The following is a 23,157-nucleotide window of genomic DNA, read 5'->3' on the forward strand; positions in this document are numbered from 1 at the left end:
AATTTTTCTCCTTACATGAATTTTTCAATTTTTTACAAATTCATTTTTGTACTCTACAATAAATTGTCAGATGAATTGTTTTTCTGAAGTTACCACAAAGATAGCCAAAATGCCACTATGGAGGAATCAATAGGCTGGAGGGGAGATTTCTACAAATCGCCATTTTCATACACATCCGTGTTTTTGAGCGGAAGGTATTTCAAATAATCATTAGTTAGCACATTTCACAACTGTTTCAACTTCCATGGGGCACAGTGGGCCACAACCCTCCTCCCCAAACGGTGATACTTGGATATATATGCATTCGACCTTAAAAACTAGCTCAAGATTCGAATTCTGCGACCTTGAAAACATATCAATCAACATATTACACAATAATATAGGCAAAATTTGAAATTTCTCCTCTCCTCTTGCCTCGGCCCCCGCCCCTGCAAAAAATAACCCCAGATTCGAATTCTACGACCTCAAAAACATATCAATTGACATATTACACAATAATATAGGCAACATTTGAAATTCTCTCTCTTCCCTTGCCTCACCCCCCCCCACTCAAACAAAAAAATTATTCCACTGAGCGAAAACTACTGTGACAATCGCGCTCAAATTTTTATCATAAGGCCTTGGTAAAGAACCCTTATGGGAACCTACATAATAAATTTGAGGCTTTTTGGTTCATTAGTAGGAGAGTAACAGCTGATCAAAGTTGAAATAGTGAAAATCCGTTCTGACTTCCCCCGGTGCACCTTAAAACCTGCAAAAAAAAAAAAAAAACTCAGTGGCACCTTTCCTTTGAATGCGGAAAATGTGGACTCACTGGGTCAATTTTAGGGTGGGGGTCAAAAATATGGGTGAAATAAGGTTTTTCCACCTTAAATGCTCGAGTGGCACTCTTCCATTGTATGCTGAAAATTTGGACTCCCTGGGTCAATATGGGTAAAGTGAGGTTTTTTCCACCTTAAATGTGATGGGGATGACCTAGGAAGCTGAAATTTGAATATGTTGGTCGCAATGAAGATACTAACCAATAGTATGATTTTGGACCATTTTCGTCCATTTGAGGCCATATCGCACCATTGGAGTAAAAAGGTTACATCTAAAAAAAATCGATTTTGACATTTTTGCATTTTTGGGGTTTGTATGACCCCCCCCCCTCAACCAAAAATAACATTTTGAGTTGGGTACATTATCTAGATCTTGTAAAAAACGCAAGTGGCCTAATTCAAAATCCCAACAACATTGCAAAGTTGTTTGGAGTTATAAGGGTACATCTCAAAAAACATCACCTTTTTTCATTTGAGTAAATTTCATACATATTAGGTACAAAGTGTTAAAAACAGTTTTGATTGTTACGAATGTTTGTCAGATAGGAATAATCACAATAAGTGTACATATTTTTTATTGGTTTTTACTAAATGGAAAAAAATTTTAAATTGATCACTTTTCAGAAAAATAAACCTCCAAAAAAACTCTTCAAAAAAGAATTACACCCCGCCCTATCCACGGTTCCTAATGAACAACTTGCTCAGTGAACAAGAGATAAAAATATTTCAGTAAGAAAGTGTTATGATATAATGGTGGAATCCGCCCTCAAGAAAAAATACCTACCACTTAACCAGATGGTATGAGACAAACTATGAAACAGTTTTGGTACCTAAAGCAAACATCCTCCAGACAAGTGCATACCAAGGAGACAGAGAAATACGTAGTAAATATCAGTTGGCTGCATTTCATGAAAACAAAAAATGACCCAAAAATTTGGGTGCTGACATATCTTCCAGACTCTGGTTAGATTATCAAACTTATTTGAGGGATCTGTCCGCCCCAAATTTTTGGTTCATTTTTTGTTTTCATGAAATGCAGCCAACTGAAATTTACTACGTATTTCTCTGTCTCCTTGGTATGTAGATGTACTTGTCTGGAGGATGTTTGCTTTAGATACCAAAACTGTTTCATAGTTTGTCTCATACCATCTGGTTAAGTGGTAGGTATTTTTTCTTAAGGGCGGATTCCACCATTATATCATAACACTTTCTTACTGAAATATTTTTATCTCTTGTTCACTGAGCAAGTTGTTCATTAGGAACCGTGGATAGGGCGGGGTGTAATTCTTTTTTGAAGAGTTTTTTTGGAGGATATCAGTATTTTTTTTTTGTATGTTGTGATGAAGTGTTTAATGAAAATAGCATTATTGGGGGCAGGAGCATGCAGAGAGTTGAAAGATTACCGGACATTTTTCATTCAACTGCCTGGAATAAAACTACGTAGATAGTTTTCAAGGGAGGTGGGAGAGGGTGACTGAAAATTTGCCAATCAGTATAAAGAAAAAAATACAATTTTGTGTGTAAAAATTCTGAAAAATTCTCAATTTTAGTTATTTTCATGCAGAATAACATATTTCAAAAAGTTGGACTGAAATTTTTGTTCATTTTCGAGAAAAAAAATTACAAGTTTGGCACTAATTGCAGAAATACCATCAGAACCCTAAAAAATTGAAATTTTTGCATTTTTGAGATATTATAATATCAATGTGTAGACAAATATTTGAAAAAATTTCTTTTCCTCGGACTTTGTCAACGAATTGACAACGAATTATCATGCTGAAATTTCCGTTGACAAGGCTACAGCCTCTCCAAATGAACTGATTTTCTTGAAATTTTGCAATGTAACAGCAATTATGATGTAAATGACCTTTTTCCATGGTACAACAGACAAATTTTATGGGGGGAGGGGGTGGATGGGTTGGGGGGGAAAGAAATTTTCCAATTAAGAAAAAGGAGGTCAAAAATGATTTTCTTAAAAATGGCATTTATTCCGAAATAACACGCTTATTTACATTACTGTACACAACTGGACTCTATCGGTTCAATGGCGAAGAACGTATCAAAAATTATTCAGAATTAATTTTCCATTATTTTGTAATGGGAAACTCTTCATTCCACTTGACTCACCCGTCTGTTCCACTTGAACACTTCATCGGCTAAAGTGGAATGAAAAAAGTTGGTTAAGAACAAAAATTCTGGAGCCCAAGTTTTTGAACCAAATTTGAAAAATGAGGAGTCATTCTGTAGCCAAAGGATGAGACTACACAACAACAAAAAAGACAAAAAAAGTATTTACAGGTTTCTCAAAGTTGAAAAAGGTATAGTCACATTTTGGTCAAGTAACTAAAAATCGTTCCACGTGACCCGGTTTCACCCCTAGTAAAAAGTTTTATGAATGGTATTCTTTTCATTTGTTTAAAACGGTGGCAAAATTTTTCCAATAAGTATGTAGTATGTATCTATCACTTGCAAAATCATGGCCAGAAAAATGGTATGTATTTCTAGTCAATTCGTTGACAAATTGCGGCATAAGGAAATTTTATTCAAATGTTCGTATACACATTAGTAAAATATCTCAAAAATTTTAATTTTTTAGGATGCTGATGGTATTTTTGCAATTAGTTAGTACCAAACGTAATTTTTTTTCTCAAATATGCGAATAAGAAAAAAATGTCATTTTTTGATATGTTATTCTACATAAAAACAACTAAGACTGAGAATTTTTTTCAGAATTTTTACTCGCGGACACTTTGGTTATATTATTTAAATTATAAATTTTTAAATCAATTTTTTCATGTTTTTGAAAGTGGCAACACTGATTTCGACATCATTTGTCGATCAATTTGAAAAAACGTTGAAAATTCTATACCACGTACAACCGGACCAATTTGCAAACAGAAATTTTCCATTTCAGACCATTTTGGAAAACTTTGAAGCTCCCCAGCTTCGCAAAAAAAATCAAAAAAATGTCCGGTTTACATCATCCTTCATCGCTTGATGACCTCTAAACATGATCTGATTTTTAAAAAAATCGATGACCGCTCGAGCAAAAATCCGCCGATTTGGCGTGGAATGAGTAATTAGAAGGAGAAGAAAATCCCTATATCATCTGATAAAATTTTCAGTCGAACCCCCTCCCGCTTCCCAAAAAAAACCTATACCCAGACCCGCATAGTTTCCTAAAAATCAAAATTTTCACGGGAATGATAACGAATAGGTACCTACGGTAATTCAAACTATCAAAATTCTACATTTCTCTTGAAGTTTTTAACCAGTTTCAGTGTTTCAGTTTTTGTACTGTTAAAGTTCAAAAAAAAAAAAAAAAAAAAAAAAAATCATTTGGGTGTATAGGTAATGAAATGAGTAACTTTTATTGAAAAATATTTGGCTACCAAAACGAGATTTTTTTAAAACTTTAAAACTCGACAAGCGAAATAATAAAACCTACAGCCTTTTGCATTCCTAATATTCCATGATGAACGAGAACGACGAACGACAGAATCAGTATGCGTTCGTTCATTTACAGTGTTCTTACCGCAGTTATTTTCATAATGCAAGTAACTAAGTACGAGTAAGTATGTAGTGTACACACAATTACGTTTTAAAAGATGTAATTTTTTTCGATTGCTCGCGAGTTTGAGTGAACTTTTATGTACTTGAAAATTAAAGATAATGAAATTCCCTATCGATTGATGTTGAATTTTCATCATTTCGCCAAAAAAAGAAAAAATGATTATCTTATGAATTTTGCATTCGACATCTGTGAAGTGTGAACTTTAAACTAAAAATACTCAAAATTTTCAGGGAGAACATGTGTTGTATTAATTTTTAAATCACAGAAATGTTTGTAAGTGTATCCTCTTTAGAGTGGTTTTCTTCCCAAAGATGTACTGTTCACCATACAAAAGTTCTCGATTTTCGAAGTTGCGAAAACAAGGTAAAACCCAGCTGCGCGTACTAAGTATTGAACTTTGCACTAAAATTACTCAACATTTTCACCAAACACATATTTATTTTGAGGTAATTTTATCCTCTTTAAAATGGTTATCTGCCGAAATATCTTTGTTAAATCGTTCAAAAGATCTTGAAGATCGAAGTTACGGAAAGTGATCAAGATCAAATTGTGTTACTATCACCATTACCACTTATCAGTCACTTTCACTTTTGGTGTTGATCAGTGATCACTTTATTCAACTTTGATCTTTAAGAACTTTTGAACGATAAAAGGTACAACTTTCGGTAAATGACCATTTTAAAGAGGATAACATTACGTGTTCACTGAAAATGTTGAGTAATTTTAGTGCAAAGTTCGATACTTACCACCTCCAGTTGGTTTTGGGCCTTTGGCCTTGTTTTCGCCACTTAAAACTTCGAGAACTTTTGAAAATTTGAACAGTGAAAGGTAGAACTTTCGGGAAAAAACTTAAATTATAAAGGATGAAATTCCAAACATTTCAATTTTTTAAAATACATATGTATGTACTTATACTTAACAGATGTAGAATGCTAAAATCCGTGAATGAAAGTATTCATAAGATGGTTATTTTTTGGCAAAGTGATGAAAATTTAACATCAATCTATAGGGAATTTTATTCCCTTTAATTTTAAAGCACATAAAAGTTTACCCAAACTCGCGAGCAATCGAAAAAAGTTGCATTTTTTAAAACGTATTTGTGTGTATGTATACCTCGTACGAAACGAAAATGGTAATCACTCAGTAATGTTGAGAAGTATGAACGAACGTATACTGATTCTGTCGTTCTCGTTCATCATGGAATATTAGGAATGCAAAAGGCTGTAGGTTTTATTATTTCGCTGTCAATTTTTTATCACTAATATCAGTGATAACAGAATTATGAGTGAGATCGATAAGTTCTAATCAATAATCGATAATAAATCGATTATTCTAATTGAATATCATTTTGGGTTTGTTTATGAATAATAATAATAATAAAATAATGATTCTTAATTGAATTATTACGATGAAACAAAAACTGATATAAGTGTACGTACATCAAAAGGCACTTCTACAATCTTCAAAGTACATTTGTACAAAATTTCAGCGTGATTCGTGCCCTATTCAAAGTTGCAGCTTTGTCTAAAGAAACAAAAATGGCGAAAATTTTTATTATAAATTAACTGTTTCTTTAGACAAAGCTACAGCTTTGAATAGGGCACGAATCACGCTGAAATTTTACACAAATGTATTTTGAAGATTGTAGAAGTGCCTTTTGATATACGTACACCTGTATCACCTTTTGTTTGACCGTAACTTCAATTAATAAACTCGTCATTTTTTCAATAATTTCCATTTTTCAGCATCTTTCAACGCAGCTCAAAGTTAACGTAATTGAGCTAGAAAGCTCAAATTTGGCATGAATATCAAGTTTGTACCAGAGAAGTGCCTTTTGATATTTTGGGTCAATTTTGAAAATTTTTGGGTCCCAAAAAGGGGGGGTGCAGGGTCAATTTTCAAAAAAAAAAAACAATTTTTCATCAAGAGTCAGTAATGGGTAACAAAACAAAGCTACATTCCAAATTTCATCGAAATTGGTTCAGCCAATCCTTCTAACTTTGAGTGAGACTGGAACTACAAAAGATGCCAAAATGACAAAAAAAGGGTTACTTGAAACTTCGCGAATTTTCATCGTACAAAAAAAATTCTTATATATTCTGAAAGGTCTTTGAAAAATAAGAAAAAAAGTATCTTGGCGTTTTTTGATTAAACGCACAGTTTCTGAGAAAATTACGTTTGAATATCGCTGAAAAACATTACGAAATACTTATAGAATATATAATATCCTCGGACGGTACCACATCCGCCTACGGTTTCGCAAACGCGCATGAAACCGTGGGAGGGCGGGGTGGCAACGCTACCGCGTCGCCTGATTTGCACAAAGAATGAAATTTTAGTTTTTTGAGAAAAACTCAAAAACTAAGCACTCTAGAAAAAAACTAACGATACTACGTCGATTGGAAATTTAATTCTCTACAGCTTTGTTAACATGAAATCTTTTTTGGACGCTTCCTTTCGCCTCCAGATCAATTTTAATGAAAGGTTATAACTCAAAATGTTTTCCAAACATTGAAATATTTCCTTCAAGTATAAGATTTTATTTTTCAATGTGTTCTTATGCTGAATGAAGGTACGATACCAGATCTTTAAAATGAGGTGTACTTCATTCCTCACAATTAATTATAAGTTGATGAAAATAATGAATCACGTTTAAAAAAAAAAAAATTACTCTCCTGTAACATTTCACTTTTTTGAGATGTAACCTTATTACTCCCAAGGCGCGATATTATGCCTCTCCAAAGAAATGACCTTTCTGTAATTTTTAACCTTGACTCTCCTTATAGCAGGGGTCAACTCTAGCTCCCCAAAGAACCCCATTCCCTTACAAAAAAACCTAGATGCATGGGAATTGAAAAAAAAGCTTTCCAGAAAAATTGATGTTTAGGCAATCAATAAGTAACCTTTCCACAGGGTCCCCAAAAATCAAGTTAACGATTAGCCACATACAGGCAATCTCATCATAACGTTTTGTATAAACATAAATCTCAAGCACCCTCTGTAACTCCGTTGCATGTGCATGCGCTCAACGTGTCACCCCATAGATCTGATAGTACTCGATGTTAGGCCACGTTATATTCGTCAACTTGATTCCCCCCCCCCTGACTATAAAATCTTGTTTGAAGTTGACAAAAAACATTCTCAGTTTTAATGGAAATCGTTTTTTTCTTTTGTAGAATTTAGAAAGATGGTTTCAGAAAAACCCGAGAGATTCAAGATTATGTGGATCCACTTTCCACCATTCAACCCCCTTTTGGCCGGAGTTTCGCCCAAGTATTTACATCCAGTAATAGTCGTTGATTTTTTCGAATACGTGGAAATAGATCGAAACAATGCAACTCATGTTCGATACAACGCCAAGGTGATTTTTTGCAGTTCCAAAAACGACGTCCCGAGCCACATAACTTTAATATTCCGGCTGAAGTTGAAAAAACTCACCTATTGTTTTGATCAGTCGATCGAAATCGACTCTAGACGACTGACATCTTGCGATTCTTTCAAAAGTTACAAGTTATGGCCTTGTATTGAAAATGGATTATACAAGCGTTACAAATACAACAAAACTTTAAATTTAGGACAGTAGCAGGGCCGGATTAACCATTAGGCAAACACGTTTCATAATTTCACTTAATTTTTTCAGCAATTTTTCTTATATTTCGATCATTTTTTCAAAAAATATTTTACTCAATTTTCATTCCGATTTACCTACTAATTTTTCCAATCCTAGTACCGTAGTACCTAATTGGTTTGTGACATTTCTTGAACTTGTACTCGAATTCTTATCTGAACAATTTCTGCAGCATTTTAAAAATTCACGATATATATTTTTAAATGGCTGGTTTTCTCAAACAGAGAAAGTACATACGTACGATTCGAGATCCTGCCACATCAATAAGTTGAAAAACCTCACGCATAAGCTTCTGTTCCCAACTTATCGTAAAATCACGTAACCCTACACTTCCTCAATTAGTACCATAAGCTACAACTTTCGTATGTACTAAAATTTCGCACTCTCATCGTCAATTACTTACGAGCAATCTGCAAACAAATCAACGTTCTCCAAACTCAGAAGCCCCATTACGGACACGACCAATCACCTAAGCCCATTCGTGATCTCCAGGTACACCTTTTCTTACCTCCGAAATGAAACCGAATCTATATTCGAGCAATGACGAATGACGTACTTAATGAGTTTAATTTCTAACTAATATTAGAATTTTTCAAATTACCGTTTCCATTTCTTTTTTTTTTCTTTCAGTGTGTAATGACAACGAACTTAATCACATTTGGCACCCAATTTCAACTACTGTCAAATGCGGTGTTGTGCTCGCGTCTATCTCTCTATATACAGACAAACGAACTGTGACCGGGTCCGGGGTCGGTTCTCGCTTCTGAACCACGGTGATGGAGTGTGTCGGGGTAAAGCACGACCCGAAGTAGCCCAAACGTCATATAGTACATATGTATGTAGAGAGAGAGACCAAGTCTTGTAAGATTAATCCTTCATTTTCTCACGTTAATATCTCATCGTTGGTAACATTATTCGCTGACATTTTGAAAGCCGACAAAGAAACGTCGAAGTCTATTAGGACAAGCTGAGATGGAGGAAAAAAATAAAGAGAAAAATTCAAATCAGGTGTTATACGCGGTAAAAAGACATCATTTACTTAATCGTATGTGCGTGCTTTGAGGGGCTCCTTATGTAAGGGCTTGCGACGAAGTAATATATTGTTTTTTAAACGACTCTTTCTCTTTACTCGGGTATATAGGTACTTTGAGGATTCGTGACATCTAATTCCAATAAGTACTCAATATTCAACCTCCCTCTTAAGTCTTTCTCTAATATTGTTTCTGTTTTAACGTAATGATAATGAAACAGTAAAAATAGACGCAGGTAGTTCACAAACAAACCATTGGGCCAAACAAAACGTCGGTTGAAAAAACGAATAAAAAAATGGGAAAAAAGGGTATTTCCAAGTAAAATATGCGAAATGGCCCTGTTCCCAGATTTGGGAAATTATGATGGATTATTGTTGGGTATCTCCAAAAAAAAATTTCGAGCAGAATTTCCACCCCTCAAGGGACTTTTTGACAATTTTTGCAAAAGCTGTACTTTCAGACTTTAGGTATTTCGGATAATAACAAGATTTGATTGGCCATTTCGGCATAAAAAAGGATTTTTTGGATAACTTGTCAAAAAAAGGTCTTTGCCTACAATATTTTGTCAAAAAAAGTAGAACATGCTGACAATTTTGACAAACAGAAGGTTTTTGAAAATTTTGGCTAAAAGCAGAAGTTTTTTTTACAATGTAGTTAATTTATTTTTTTGACAAAAAAAACCGGTTTTTTTTGATAATTACGAAAAAAATCAATTTTGACAATAATTTGGCAAAAAACAGGACTTTTCAGGATAATTTTGGCAAAAGCAATTTTGGTAACAGAATTTTTCGAACATTTTGGCGAAAAGCAGGAGCCTTTTTTTTTTAGCACTTTTACAAAAATTTGAGGAGTTTTTTATAATTTTGACAAAAAAGGAACTTCATCACAATTTTGACACAAACGAGATTGTTTTTGACAATTTAGGCAAAAACAGAGCTTTGCAGCCAATTCTACTAACAAAGTTTTTTGGTCATTTCTGCAAAAAATATTAGGAGTACTTTTTTAATAACCTGACGTCAAAAAAAGGTATTTTTCAACAATTTTGGCAAAAAACAGGACTTTTTGGCATTTTTGACAAAAGTTGGAATTTTTTAATAATTTTTTTAAAAAAGAAACTTCTGCACAATTTTGGCAAAAATAAGACTTTTTTGACAATTATTTTGGCGGTAAGATTTTTTGAACATTTTTGCAAAAAACAGGTGCTTTTTTGACAATTTTTACAAAAAGTTGAGATTTTTTAATAATTTTGACAAAAATATAAATAATTTTTGAAATTTTGGCCACCAACTGGGTTTTTTGTTCATTTTCACAAAAATATTTGGACTTTTTTGATAACGTCAGAAGAAAATGTATTTTTCGACAATTATGGCCAAAAACAGTGCTTTTTCGACAATTTTGACAAAAGTTGGAATTTTTTATACTTAATTTTTTCAAAAAAGAAACTTCTGTACAGTTTTGGCAAAAATGAGACTTTTTTGACAATTATTCTGGCGGTGAGATTTTTTGAAGACTTGCAAAAAACAGGTGCTTTTTTGGCAATTTTTACAAAAAGTTGAGATTTTTTAATAATTTTGGCAAAAATATAAATAATTTTTGAAATTTTGGCCACCGACAGGGTTTTTTGTTCATTTTCACAAAAATATTTTGACTTTTTTGATAACGTCAGAAGAAAATGTATTTTTCGACAATTATGGCCAAAAACAGTGCTTTTTTGACAATTTTGACAAAAGTTGAATTTTTTATACTTATAATTTTTTCAAAAAAGAAACTTCTGTACAGTTTTGGCAAAAATGAGACTTTTTTGACGATTATTATTCTGGTGATAAGATTTTTTGAACTTTTTAGCTGGCAAAAAACAGGCGCTTTTTTGGCAATTTTTACAAAAAGTTGAGATTTTTTGATAATTTTGGCAAAAATATGAAAAAATATCTATCAGAACTTTTTTGATAACGTCAAAAGAAAATGTATTTTTCGACAATTATGGCCAAAAACAGTAATTTTTTGACAATTTCGACAAAAGTTGGGATTTTTAAATAATTTTTACAAGAACGAGATTTTTTTGATAGGTACGCTCAACATTTTTTGTTCTACAATTTTCGCATAATTTTGCAAAAAAAAACCGGGTATTTTTCAGTTTTTTTTGCAAATATAAGCCTTTTGCAGACAAAATTTCAATTTTATGGATTGATAGGAAGAAAGTACTTGTAAAGAAACACATTTTGGCGACAACAGTTTTTGTGCCCAACCCTTCAATCCGGAGCTGTGGCGGTTCAAAGTTTTCTTTTGTCAATTTTAACCCCACCACTACGATAAAATTTTTTGAAAAAAATCGTGTTGAAAGGCCCATGCTTCACCTACACATTCCGCGTGGTGCCAGAATTTTCTCCTCACTACTCATGGATATCGATTCCCCCCCATGAGTTTTTTGACTATACTGTCCATGATGGTGGGTTGAGGGGCGGAAATTCCACTCGAAATTTTTTTTGGAGGTACCCAACAATAAGCCATCATAATTTTTCAAATCTGGGAACGGGGCCATTTCGCCCTCAGTACCTGGAAATACCCTTTATGCACAAGGAATCATCAAATTCTGGTTTTATGATCATCAAATTCTGAGTACATTCCAATCAAAACTCATTCAGATATTCTTTCTCATCATTTCTTTGACACTTCAGTAGAATGTTTCGAAGTTCAATCACCCCTTTCCTAATTATCATCATTATTGAGTCCTAAAATACATTCCTGTTAATTTGTCAGTCGTCTTCATTAAGGCACAATGCCCAAAAATCCTGCAATAAAATCGGCGAGGGGTGAAAGAAGCTGACACCGCTAACCTATTCAGCCACATCGGTATACTTCTCACGTTGATTTTTAGTATTTTCTGCAACCTAAACAATTCCAAATCGTGACATCGAGGTTGCAATTCAACCGACGACCACGAATTTGCCAGTGAAATAACGGTAGTAAAAAAATCTACGTCTACCCTGGCTCCAACCGAAGCAAAATAACGTTACATTGTAAAGCAATAGATATACCCGTACCGAATAAGTAGACAGATATGCTACATCGAGGCGAAAATAATGGAAAATATTCGACGAGATGGAGCTCAGTGAGCATTTCACGTCTGGTATTCTTTTCGCTGGCTGGTCTCTTTGTGTATAAAACGACGATTTCTAATTGATATTTTGTTGAAACTGCTATTTTTCCACATGGCGAGTTCGGCGTCCCAGCACGGCCCGGCCGCACCGTTCTCTACGTACCAGGACCTATACATCTGTACAAATGCTCAGCGAATCAGCCAATGCTCGCGTACGTGCTCGAGACGAAACGTTTTATCGCACGATTCGCGATTCTCGTCTTAAATACAATAATTGTTAAATAATTGAAAATCAGCGCCAATTTTTGCTTACACACTGTCAAAAGGGGACAACAGTACTTGGTGCCTGTTTGCACACTTTCAACGACTGCTCAACAACGCTGCTTTCTGCATCGTGCTTGAGAATACGATTCGTGCAGAACGAATAATTTTCTAATATTTTCACCGCGCTGCGCCCTGCGCCTCTTTAGGGCCGGTAAAGTGTACTCAAATACAATGCGATCAGATCGCGTCAAATCGCCTGGTCATTTGGACTCGCAGATGAGATGACAGTCGTTGAGTCGCGTCCGAGGAAAAAAATATACTCCCAAAGAAGCCTACGTTCCAACGAGATATTGTCATCTTTTTTCGCGTGTATTCACGTACTTAGGTATAATATAATATGTTTTTTCTCGTACACATAGGCATACATAAAGTTATTGAAATCCTTATTTTTTTTCCTTCGTCACTTTGGAGCAGATTATCCATACATGTTCATCGATCGAGTACACTTTTAAAATCAATTTCAACTCTCTCCCGAGTTTTTTCTCGCCGTTTTAATCTGTTTCTTTTTCTTAATCCCACATCTACACTCTACAGATACTCTAAATCTGTCCAGATGATCCGTTATTCATCGTATAGGTACGTTTTTATGTTCTCACGACAATGTAGACCATAAAACAATGACATGGAGAAAAAAATTGTATCAAATTTTAATTTTTTTCTAGTTGCTCGCCGAACAGTGTTTCTCTTTCTTATGTTTGTGGTTTTTTTCGCGTTATTACAGATTCGCAAATACAGCAAATAAAATATGAGATGAGTTGAAAATTGAGGTTAGACTGTTCCTCTATGTCCACGTTCTAAATACAGGGCGATGATCAAGAGCTGTGTTTTAAACGTTGACTACTTTGGACTTGTGAAAGTACATATTAAATAAGGTAAAATCATCAACTACATATCCAACAAAAACAGCAGCATGATGGTCGAATTTTCTTCTGAAATTTATTCACGTTTTCAAAAATCAGTTGATGTACAGAAAAATGAAATAAAAATCAAGTTCACGCATATTCAGACTTCAGAATTAACTTTCGTAACTTATCGGCAGATTTCGCAAAAATTCAGCTGAGACCTTCATTTTCAGTTGTAAGTTACCCACAAACAATTTGTAGCCCCTAAGGTGACCCTGGAGCTGAGATATAAGACCTCAAAGAAGAAGAATTTTCAAAAAATCGTGATACTCATCCTAAAGTTTTGAAAATTGGTTCGGAAATTGGCAATAATTTGCCAAAAAATTGACATCACTGCGTTCCAAAAGATTTCCCCAGTTTCAGGAATTATAATATCTTTTGATATTTTGGCATAATTATTTAGAAATATTTGCCAAGGAAAAACTTTAAAAATACGGATTTATCCAAAAACAAGCAATTTGCACATTTTCAACCGCTCATAGGAGAACCCTAAAACTGGTCTTGTATTCCGATGGCAATGGACTATAGGTCGACGCAGAATTTCAAATACTTTCATTTAGGACTGGGCAATTCTTCTCAAAAACAGGTTGGGTAGGAGTTAGAGGGGACAACCCATGATTTTTCAAAAATGTCTCTTATTTGAGGATCTATATCTCCCTTCCAGAGGCATCTCCAGGGCTGAAATTTTTCTGACGATGATCAAGTTTGAACTCAAAACGAAAGTCTCTGTTGAATTTAGCCAAAATCCACTGACCTTTTATTTTTATGTCGATCTACCTACCTTAATATACTCACATGCAAGATAATCTCAAATTGACAGAAAAATTTTCAAGTCGAGCTGCACAACAGAAGAAAATGTGGAAGAATTAGAATGCCCAAAAATACATTAAGTATCACAAAAAATTTTAAAGAATTATGAACGTTAAAAAAAATACGAATTCGAACCCACAAAAGCACATTTTATAAAAATTGTGCCTATAAAATCGATAAAAGGATTTAAGCTAGATGAATCGAAAATTGGTGTACCCAAAAATCAGCAGCAGGCTTCAGAAAGACACGAAACTGCGTCAGCATTCCAATCAAATTGTAATAGTATATCTTTCAGAGGTCTAGAAATTTTCAAAAATTAACAAAAAAAAACCTCTGGAACTAGAAATTTATGTGATGATTGCTCTTTTTAGTCACAAGCATTGATAAAGTATAGCTATGTATTTCAAAATGAACATGATCATTGATCAATAACTAAGTGAACAAGAGTTACAGAAAAAAAGGCTTCTAAGAGCTAATGGAGGTTCTTTCTGATTCTGAACCTCAAGTACGTGAAACATCGAGAATTTCAAAGCTCCAAGACTTCTCAAAAGGCTGTTCGGGTATCGATTTTTCTTGATTCTTGAAACCACTGAATGAAATTTTTTTACAACTGTGGAAATGAGACACAACTAGTCTTTGCGTTTCAATGACATTTAGACAGAAAATTTTGTACCTACCTGTCAAAGCTGAATCGAAAGACCATGCAGAAAGAAGACATCATCAATCAAAATTTCAACGAGTAAAGTAATTTTTTGATTTTTGGTGAATTTTTGAAAATCAGAGGGTCAAAAATGGAAAAAATTTAAAATTTCACCAAAACTTAGAAAGTTTAAATTTGAAATGTACCTATTACTCGACTCCTAGAATCGATTCGAATTGATTTCGAACTGTTTTGAGCAGTTCTAAAGCTTCTAGCACATTTTGAAAAGTTGAACAAAATTTTACCAAACGAAATAGGAAAGCAAAAAATTCACTTTACACCTTAATTTCAAAGTGCTGAGTCCTGCGTCAACTGGAGGTGGTTTCAAGTTGCTCTGGAGCCTTCAACCATATTCTGGAAGCTCGAGATTGACAAAAAAGGTCATAAAAACTATCAAAAATTTACAGTACCTATCCATAAAAGTTACAAGACGTGAGCAAAACATTTCAATGAAAAAAATCACCAAAAAAAGTCAGAACATTCCAATTAGAATATAATCCTGAAACTCGATCGAAACTTGGAAATTTCAAAGAAAATCAGGACTTTTTGACGATCACTGGCAAAAAAAAAATGATACCTTTCCCAATTTTTGTGTGAGTCTATTTTGCAACTTTTGACATAATAGTGAGAAATTTAGGCAATTTCTTTTGACAGTTCAGCACAAGGCAGAGCTGTTTTAAGCAATTTTTACAGAAAAAATTAGACTTTCAAAAAATTTTTAAAAACTTTTGCCAAAAGCGACAATTTTTAGAAATTTAAAAAAAGTAAAACTTTTTAGAATTTTCAGGCAAAATAAAGAGTCTGAAAATTTCTGGAATTTTTATAGGAACTTGACAGAGGTGCGCCGCGCTAGTGTCGCCTTGTTCATGATTGGCTGATGAAAGGTCCCAGTATAAACATAGGAATGTAATGTTGTGAAAATTGAAGGAAAATTGTTGAAAATTGCTGATAACAACGGGACCTTTCGTTAGTTCCGGTGTTTTTGAATACCATTTCCTAGAGCGCGACAGTTGTCTTGTCAAATCCCTATAGACGAAAAAGCAAGATTTTTTTGCAATTTGGTAAAAAGTGAGAATTATTGTCAAATTTTGGCACAATGCAAGACTTTTCGGAAATCAACGGCAACAGTGACAACACTTTTTGCAATTTTTGTCGAAAAAGTGAGACTTTTTAGCAACTTTTTGACAAGAAAGATTTTTTAGACTTTTGAGAAAATTTAGGAAAAAAGCGAGATATAAAATTTTTTGCAACAAGCGAAAATTTTTAGAAATTTTTTGAAAGATTTTTGCAGAAAGCGAGACTTTGAAAATTTTGGAAAAAGGCAAGGCCTTGTAACCGTAAAGCTGAAAAGGCAGTGTAGCCAATAGAAAATAATGAAAAAGCTGATATTTTCATAAATTATTCACATTGCTGATATTATCAAAAATTTTCTCTTTTCAAAAAGTAGAATTGAATTTTTGAAAATCAATAGAGCAGTTTTTCGAAAACAGGAATTTCCAAAACATTGTTAGAGGCTCCAAAACGTCTAAGACCGCCTTCAATCAATTCAGCGTATTTAAAAAGCTGTTAAGTTAATTTTGGCTTTACAACTTCATTGGGTAAAATATCTTTTAGTTGAAATTTCAACTTTCAAAAACCTGCTGGAGGCTCCAGAACTGCTCAAAATACAAATAGTTCAAAAGTGTTTCCCATCAGTTCGAGGGGCTGACAATAAGGTACATGCCAAATTTCATCTTTCTATGTTGATTAGGTTAATTTTGATTTTCCTCCAATTTTGGCCCTTTGATTTTCAAAACATTTTTTTCAGATCGAAAAATTCACTTTACCAGCTGAAAATTCAACTTTTAATGTATTTTTGCATACCCTTCAAGTGAAACACTTTCTTATCTTCAAACAAAAAAAAGAAACTCAAAATTTTCATATTTTTCACTCACAACCTCCTTTACCCAGGCAAAACCCTCACACACATCACATTCACGTATCGAATCAAATCATCAACACTCAATAGTCCACGTCCACACCTCGAATCTAATCATACTTTAACCTCACGCATATCTCAATCTATTACCTATACCTAGCAAACATGATGTACCTAGAGGTACACAATTACACATACCAAACACATCGTATAACATACCTATCATCATAATACGCGTACAATGTACATTCGAATGAAAATCCGGTATCCGAGATGTAATTTGTCACTGAGTATCGCCGAGCAATACATGAGATGAGACCACCCATAATACATTGGCTAGATACATTGAGACTTGAGAGAATCAGTGGCGTATGAACGCCCGCCAACTCAGCTTTAAAACTAGATAATCAGTCAAACAATAACATATTAAGAGACTGATAACATATATGATGTGTATACACATATAAAAGACATGTACACTGTACACGTAAATATATCCACAATGTACCTCTATCTACCTGTACCTGTACATAAATACATTTATCACGGCGTTAGTAATTTTTTTTGTCTTCGTTGTTTCGTTGGTCCGTTTTTTTTTTTTTTTGCAGAATGTGCAATTGAATGCCTTCCACTCGTCTAATTACAACGTGCATTGTTGTTTCTACATCTACACACATACACGTTGTAATTACATTTTGAATTACGCTATCTTTGTTTTTTTCCTCTTCTTTTAACCTACACATTAAGTCTAGCGAAAAGAAGAAGAAAAAAATTAACTCGATACTCTGTAAATTACTAATATGAAATTTTTATTCATTGTTTACGGAATAGTGAATGTAAATGTTGCAATTACTCGTAGAATGTACCTCCAGAGTCTCTATATGTGTGTTCTCTGTGCAGTCCTTATATCCTCCACCTCTCACCTACTAAATCGTATACATATTTTGTCTATGTTGAGCTACAATAATATACATTCGTTCCTCATCGTCGGCAAAGATACATATTATATGCTCATATAGGATTTCGCTAACCGCCTTTTTGGTGCGAGCATCTTGATATTCGCGAAATAAACGTTCCGCGTGACGATTTTTTTCTTTATATTGCAGACTGTTTGACAAATGGGCGTCTCTTTACATATTACTTATGCGTTTAATTTGCGTAGATGACATCGCTAAGGCTGGAATGGGTATACAGAACAGATGAATCACGCTTAGATAAGCGACAAATTGTAATGTTCTTCCATTTTACACCGAGACTTCCTTCCTTAGTTCCCTTCATTAAGAGAAAAATACGTTTACTCGCTCGTATTCGTATTAATAATAGGTAATAGGTATATATCTGCAAAGGTATAGGGTGTTTCAAAACTATCTGCACAGATCAGAAACGAATCAAAATTACTGATTCATCACAAGTCACCAAGATTCACTAAAAATCACCATCAGGTATAAAATATGCAGATCACATAAAATGGCAACTGCTTGGTGAATTTGTCACCAAGAAATCACCGGACAGTAAAATATGAATTTTCTATGTTTTGGTGACTGATTCACCAGAAGTCACCAAGATTCACCAAAAAGTCACCAGATACGAAATAGATCACATATACTCGTATAAGTCACCAGATAGTCCAATATGAATTTTCCATGTTTTGGTGACTGATTCACCAGAAGTCACCAAGATTCACCAAAGGTCACCAAGTACAAAATAGATCACATATGGTCGCTGCTTGCAGGAATTGTACGCGTACTCGAATTTTTCTCATAAAAAGTAGATGGCTTTAATAACCAAAAAAGCTGGAAAAAGTAACCAGAAGAATCATCAAAATTCGAATAAAAACCATTTATCAACACTTCGAAAGTAAACTGACTCTGAGTGAAAATGCAAAAAGGAAGCATGAAAAAAATACCGGATTCTGGAAACATTCCAACTAATGATAAAAAATTGCAAAATTGAAAGCAATGGAGGGGGAAGTCCACCAAAATAGTGAAGAGCTAAATTTAATCTTATCCAACATCATTTCGAAAAATTAACCACAAAAATATCAATTGTAAAATTGCAGAAATTTTGACACGAGCGAGCAATTGATGAAAAACATTATTCGAGTGTTGAGAAAGAATAAATAATAACAGGAAAAAATTACATAAATAAGAAAAATCATTTTGGAACAGAAAACTCATTAAAATCAATGGTAAAGGGTGGGGGAGGCGAGCTTGTAGTCCAAATTTGGGAAAAATTGTGATTTGTGAAAATAATTTTAAAAATTGGAATACAAAAAAATGTACTGTGCTTCAGAATGAAAAAAATTCTCAAATTCGCGACAAAAGACATCAAAACTTGGTAAAAAAGCCGCAATACATTTCAAAAAAAAAAAAAAAAATGGAAAAATTAAAAAAAAGATGCAACAAAAATATTGAAATTGAGAGAAAATGACCAAAACAGGAAGCAGAGGAATGATCAAGATCTGGAGAGAAAATTAGTCAACGAATAACGTGGAAAATCATCAAAATCATAAGTCTCTAGGAATAAAACTCGAGAGCGAAATTCAACATAAAAGCATTACAATTTAAGAGAAAACATATAAAAAAAAAAAAAAAAAACTCATGAAAACTCACAATGAAATTGCGGAAACTTCACAAAAATTTAGGCACACGAGAAAACACGAAAATTCGGGGGAAATCGTCGAAAAATTGGGAAACAGAATCTACAAGAACTTGAAAGAATTAAACGTGAAATAAAATCAAGAAAGCGCCAAAAAAAATCAAAATAAAACATCGAGTCTTAAAATCCAAAAAAAAAACTTTCAAACACTCAAAAAAACTGTAAAAAAGAAAATTCCACAAAAATTTAGCCAGAAAAAATTACTAAAATTTGGCGCAAAATTAGAAGAAAATATCACAAAAAGCTCAAAAATTCAAGAAAAAGGGTTTCGTCGAAATCAAGAAAAAAAATTTAGTTAGAAAAACGAATCGATAAAATTCAAACAAAATCGTTGAAAATTAAAAACTCTCGAAAATTCAGTTCAGGAAAAATCAAAACAAAGAACTCGCGAGAATTAAAAGTAGATACGAATACAGAAAAAAAATCGACAAATTTCAAGCAAAACTCAAGACGATGCGAGAGAAAAAAATCAAAAAATTGTTCAAAGAGAGAGGGATCAACAGAATCAACGAATAAAAGATACTAAGACTCTGAAAAAAATCCATCTTAAAAAGTGAAAATGAAAAAAACAAACTCATCGAATCTTTAAAAAGTCCCCCCCCTCCTCGTTAAACAAAAGATCAAAATTTAAAGGAAATCGTAACTTTTGGAAGAAGAAAAATCACAATTCTACAAAAACTTAAGCCAAAAAATGACTAGTTTTCTTAAAGCACGAGACTCGAAAAAAAACTGTTGAAGTTGAAAAAAATTCAGTCAAAATTAAGGCAAAAAATGGTCATAATTTAGAGCAATACTAAAATCGTGAAAATTCAAAGTTGAAAAGTACCCACATCAAAACTGAAGAAACTTCGCCAAAAGAAAGGAAAAAAAATGGAAATTCCAGAAAAATCATCGAAAAACTAAAAAAAAGAATTCACGAAAATACAAAAAAATGATATCTGTCAAAATTTAAAAAAAAAAGAAAAAACTACAAAATTCACAAAGAAAAAACACCAAATTAGGAATTTGAGCAATAAAAACATACAAACTTGATGGGGAAATTCTTATGAAAAAATCACAAGAACTCGAGGTGATAAAATTCAGCAAAAATTCAGACGAAAAAAAAAACATCAAAATTCAAAACAAAATTATGGAAAAATCATTTTGTAAAAAAATCACTACAATTCAAGAAGTAAAAATCGATCAAAACAGGAAAAATCCACAAAAAAACCAACGAGAAATTCAAAAATAATAAATACTTTCCCCATTAGTAAATTTCAATTTTTTTCCCAATAAATATGCTGGTAAAAAACCACTCCAGGCGTTCACCTGGAAAGGCTGGAAATTGGCTCAAATGAAAAAAAAAAAACTCGTTTAATAAGTCAAAAATGAGTCATAACTCGATTATTAGCGGACCAAACAAAATTAAGAAAAAATTAGAAATATTTCAAATGAAAAACCACCAAATTTAGAAAAGTAAAATTCAAAACGCAGAGAAAGCAGTAAGAGCATTTTTTTTCTTCAAAAATTTTGGTTATAAATTTTGAAAAAAAAAAGGAAATTTGTGAAAAAACTAGAAAAAAAGTAACTTTTAGTAACGAAAATAGAAAGTAACCATAAGTTACCATTAGGTGGGTCTGTTTACACAGAGGCCTGTTTTCTTCGAAGATCTGCGAGGGAAAAAAGAGTTTGATTTGTTCTGGTTTGATCTCATCAAGAATGGAAAACCGAAATAAAAAATCGGAAAAATATCAATCCAAATTTATCCATTTTCTATCACCACATTGTCAAATAATTCGAAAACTTATGCCCGATACTGTGCTAAGCCAAAACATCAGCATTCGATATAATTTGCAACCAAACACGTGGCCTGATAGCGACGATGGCACCAGTAGACTTGTTTTTATTAAACGTACAACGAATGTATCTAAGCATTAAAATCATATACATAGATACACCGCTTAGTAAATACCTCACACCTTAGGCAATCACGCAATACACATCACAAATAAGAGTTGCTACCGGTGCAAGTTACAAGGAACTACGTACACTATACCTACATTTCGCTGAACAGTGAACATGTCAATCAAAAAACATGTAGCCTACACCTATTTACGGATAATTTTCCTAAAACATAACTTAATACAGCCCAAGTACATATAAGTAACGCAACGACAATCAACATATTACACCTTATAAGTCGGTTAATTACAGAACAGATTAATGCTACAGATTGAGGAAATTGCCAGACATGGCGAGTCTTTTGTTTTATCTATTTTTTTTCACGAATGATATTTCAGGTTAATACTTTATTAACCAATTAAACGTGATACTTTGTGTTCGGATTCATGAAGAGATTTCAGTTCGTAATTACGTGATCGATTGCGTGTCCTCGTCTGAAAACCTAATCCGATTAACTTTTGTTTTAATATACGAGTAATTATAAGAAAACGTATAATTACTCGTATATAGTGTTTCATAAGCGATTAGAAAAGCTCGAAAAAAATCAAGCCAAGTTTCGAAAATTACTCAACCTTAACTATTTTTGTTCTTTTTCAAATAAAAAGAAATTAAGTATTAATCGAGGTAAGTAATTAATGGATTATGTTCGTAGATTAGCAAATATTAAACATTGGGCAATCATTCAAAATCAAAATGTAAAAAGAAGAAAAAAACTGAAAAATTGAACAAACAAAATACACATATTCGTTCCAAAAAACTGTCTTAAGTAGGAAAAAAAGGAATCTCTGCAGAAAAAACATGCAACTTTCATTTTCAAAAAACTAAAAACAATTCGAGGCTTTAAAATCAGGCACCTGTGACATCTATACACCATTTCCAATGACACACATCCATGATCCATTACCCTAATCAAGATATGTACCCACAAATATCATCACGAATTCAATACTCTTACACACTCTTCCTCATCTTTCCTTCATCCACCTTGCCTCTACCATACGATGAACATCAAAGAGAAAAATCTACAGTGCCAAGGCAGGCATCATGAACGTCAACAGTCAACACTGACACATGTATCGTTGTGAAAAATTACCACACCACACGTACGTGTTTTCACACGATATCGGGCGAATTTTCCAAAATTACCTTCATGGTTGATTTTTCGATTGTTTGTCAAGTTGCGCATCGTCGATTCATCGTCGTGTATCTCCAGATTGTTGTAATAAAAATCCAGTTAAAGTGTCGGGTTATTATAACGGATGTGAATACCATAAGAAGGAATCCAATTTAAAAGTAATGGACTTGGGTAATACCTGAAGCAGGTTCTAAAAAGTACCTATACGAATAGGTATAGTGTATAGAGAAGATACGCGGAGGAAAAAACCATAGAAACAAATCACAGACGTAAAATAAATTGTGTTTTCTTTGTATTGTACAAAAGTAATGGATATCTATAATCCAGATATTCAGTTCAATGAATTCGTCATGGTAAGAAAGCAAAGTGACATCGGTAAAGAAAAATAAAAAGAAACAGGGGTGATCGAATCGGTATCATGTAATCATTGAACGTGCAAACAGTATTAAATGATTGAATTTAATTTCACACCGGGTGTTTCGAAAAGTATCGGGTACGTGATGTAGGATTTTCTCGGCAATGGGTGGAAAAACTATATGAGGACTTGTTCATCAGAGCACAACTTTTCATCAATGCTATTCCTATTAGAAATCGAAAAAATCATTTCATTTCAAGTTT

General features: G+C 33.4%; 1 protein-coding gene across 3 annotated transcripts in view; it reads left to right on the forward strand.

Moving 5' to 3' along the window:
- Positions 1–8,628, forward strand: part of LOC135842873 (bone marrow stromal antigen 2-like) — a 30,666-nt gene extending 22,038 nt beyond the window's left edge. For all 3 annotated transcript variants that reach the window (XR_010558208.1, XM_065360539.1, XM_065360540.1), the window contains one exon: positions 7,572–8,628. Coding sequence is in view for 2 of the 3 variants with exons in the window: in XM_065360539.1 (XP_065216611.1) it covers positions 7,572–7,978 (407 nt within the window). In the remaining variant the exon portion in view is untranslated. The remainder of the gene's footprint in view (positions 1–7,571) is intronic.
- Positions 8,629–23,157: the final 14,529 nt, after the last annotated feature.

Source organism: Planococcus citri, chromosome 4, assembly GCF_950023065.1.
Source record: "Planococcus citri chromosome 4, ihPlaCitr1.1, whole genome shotgun sequence".
NCBI lineage: Eukaryota > Metazoa > Arthropoda > Insecta > Hemiptera > Pseudococcidae > Planococcus > Planococcus citri.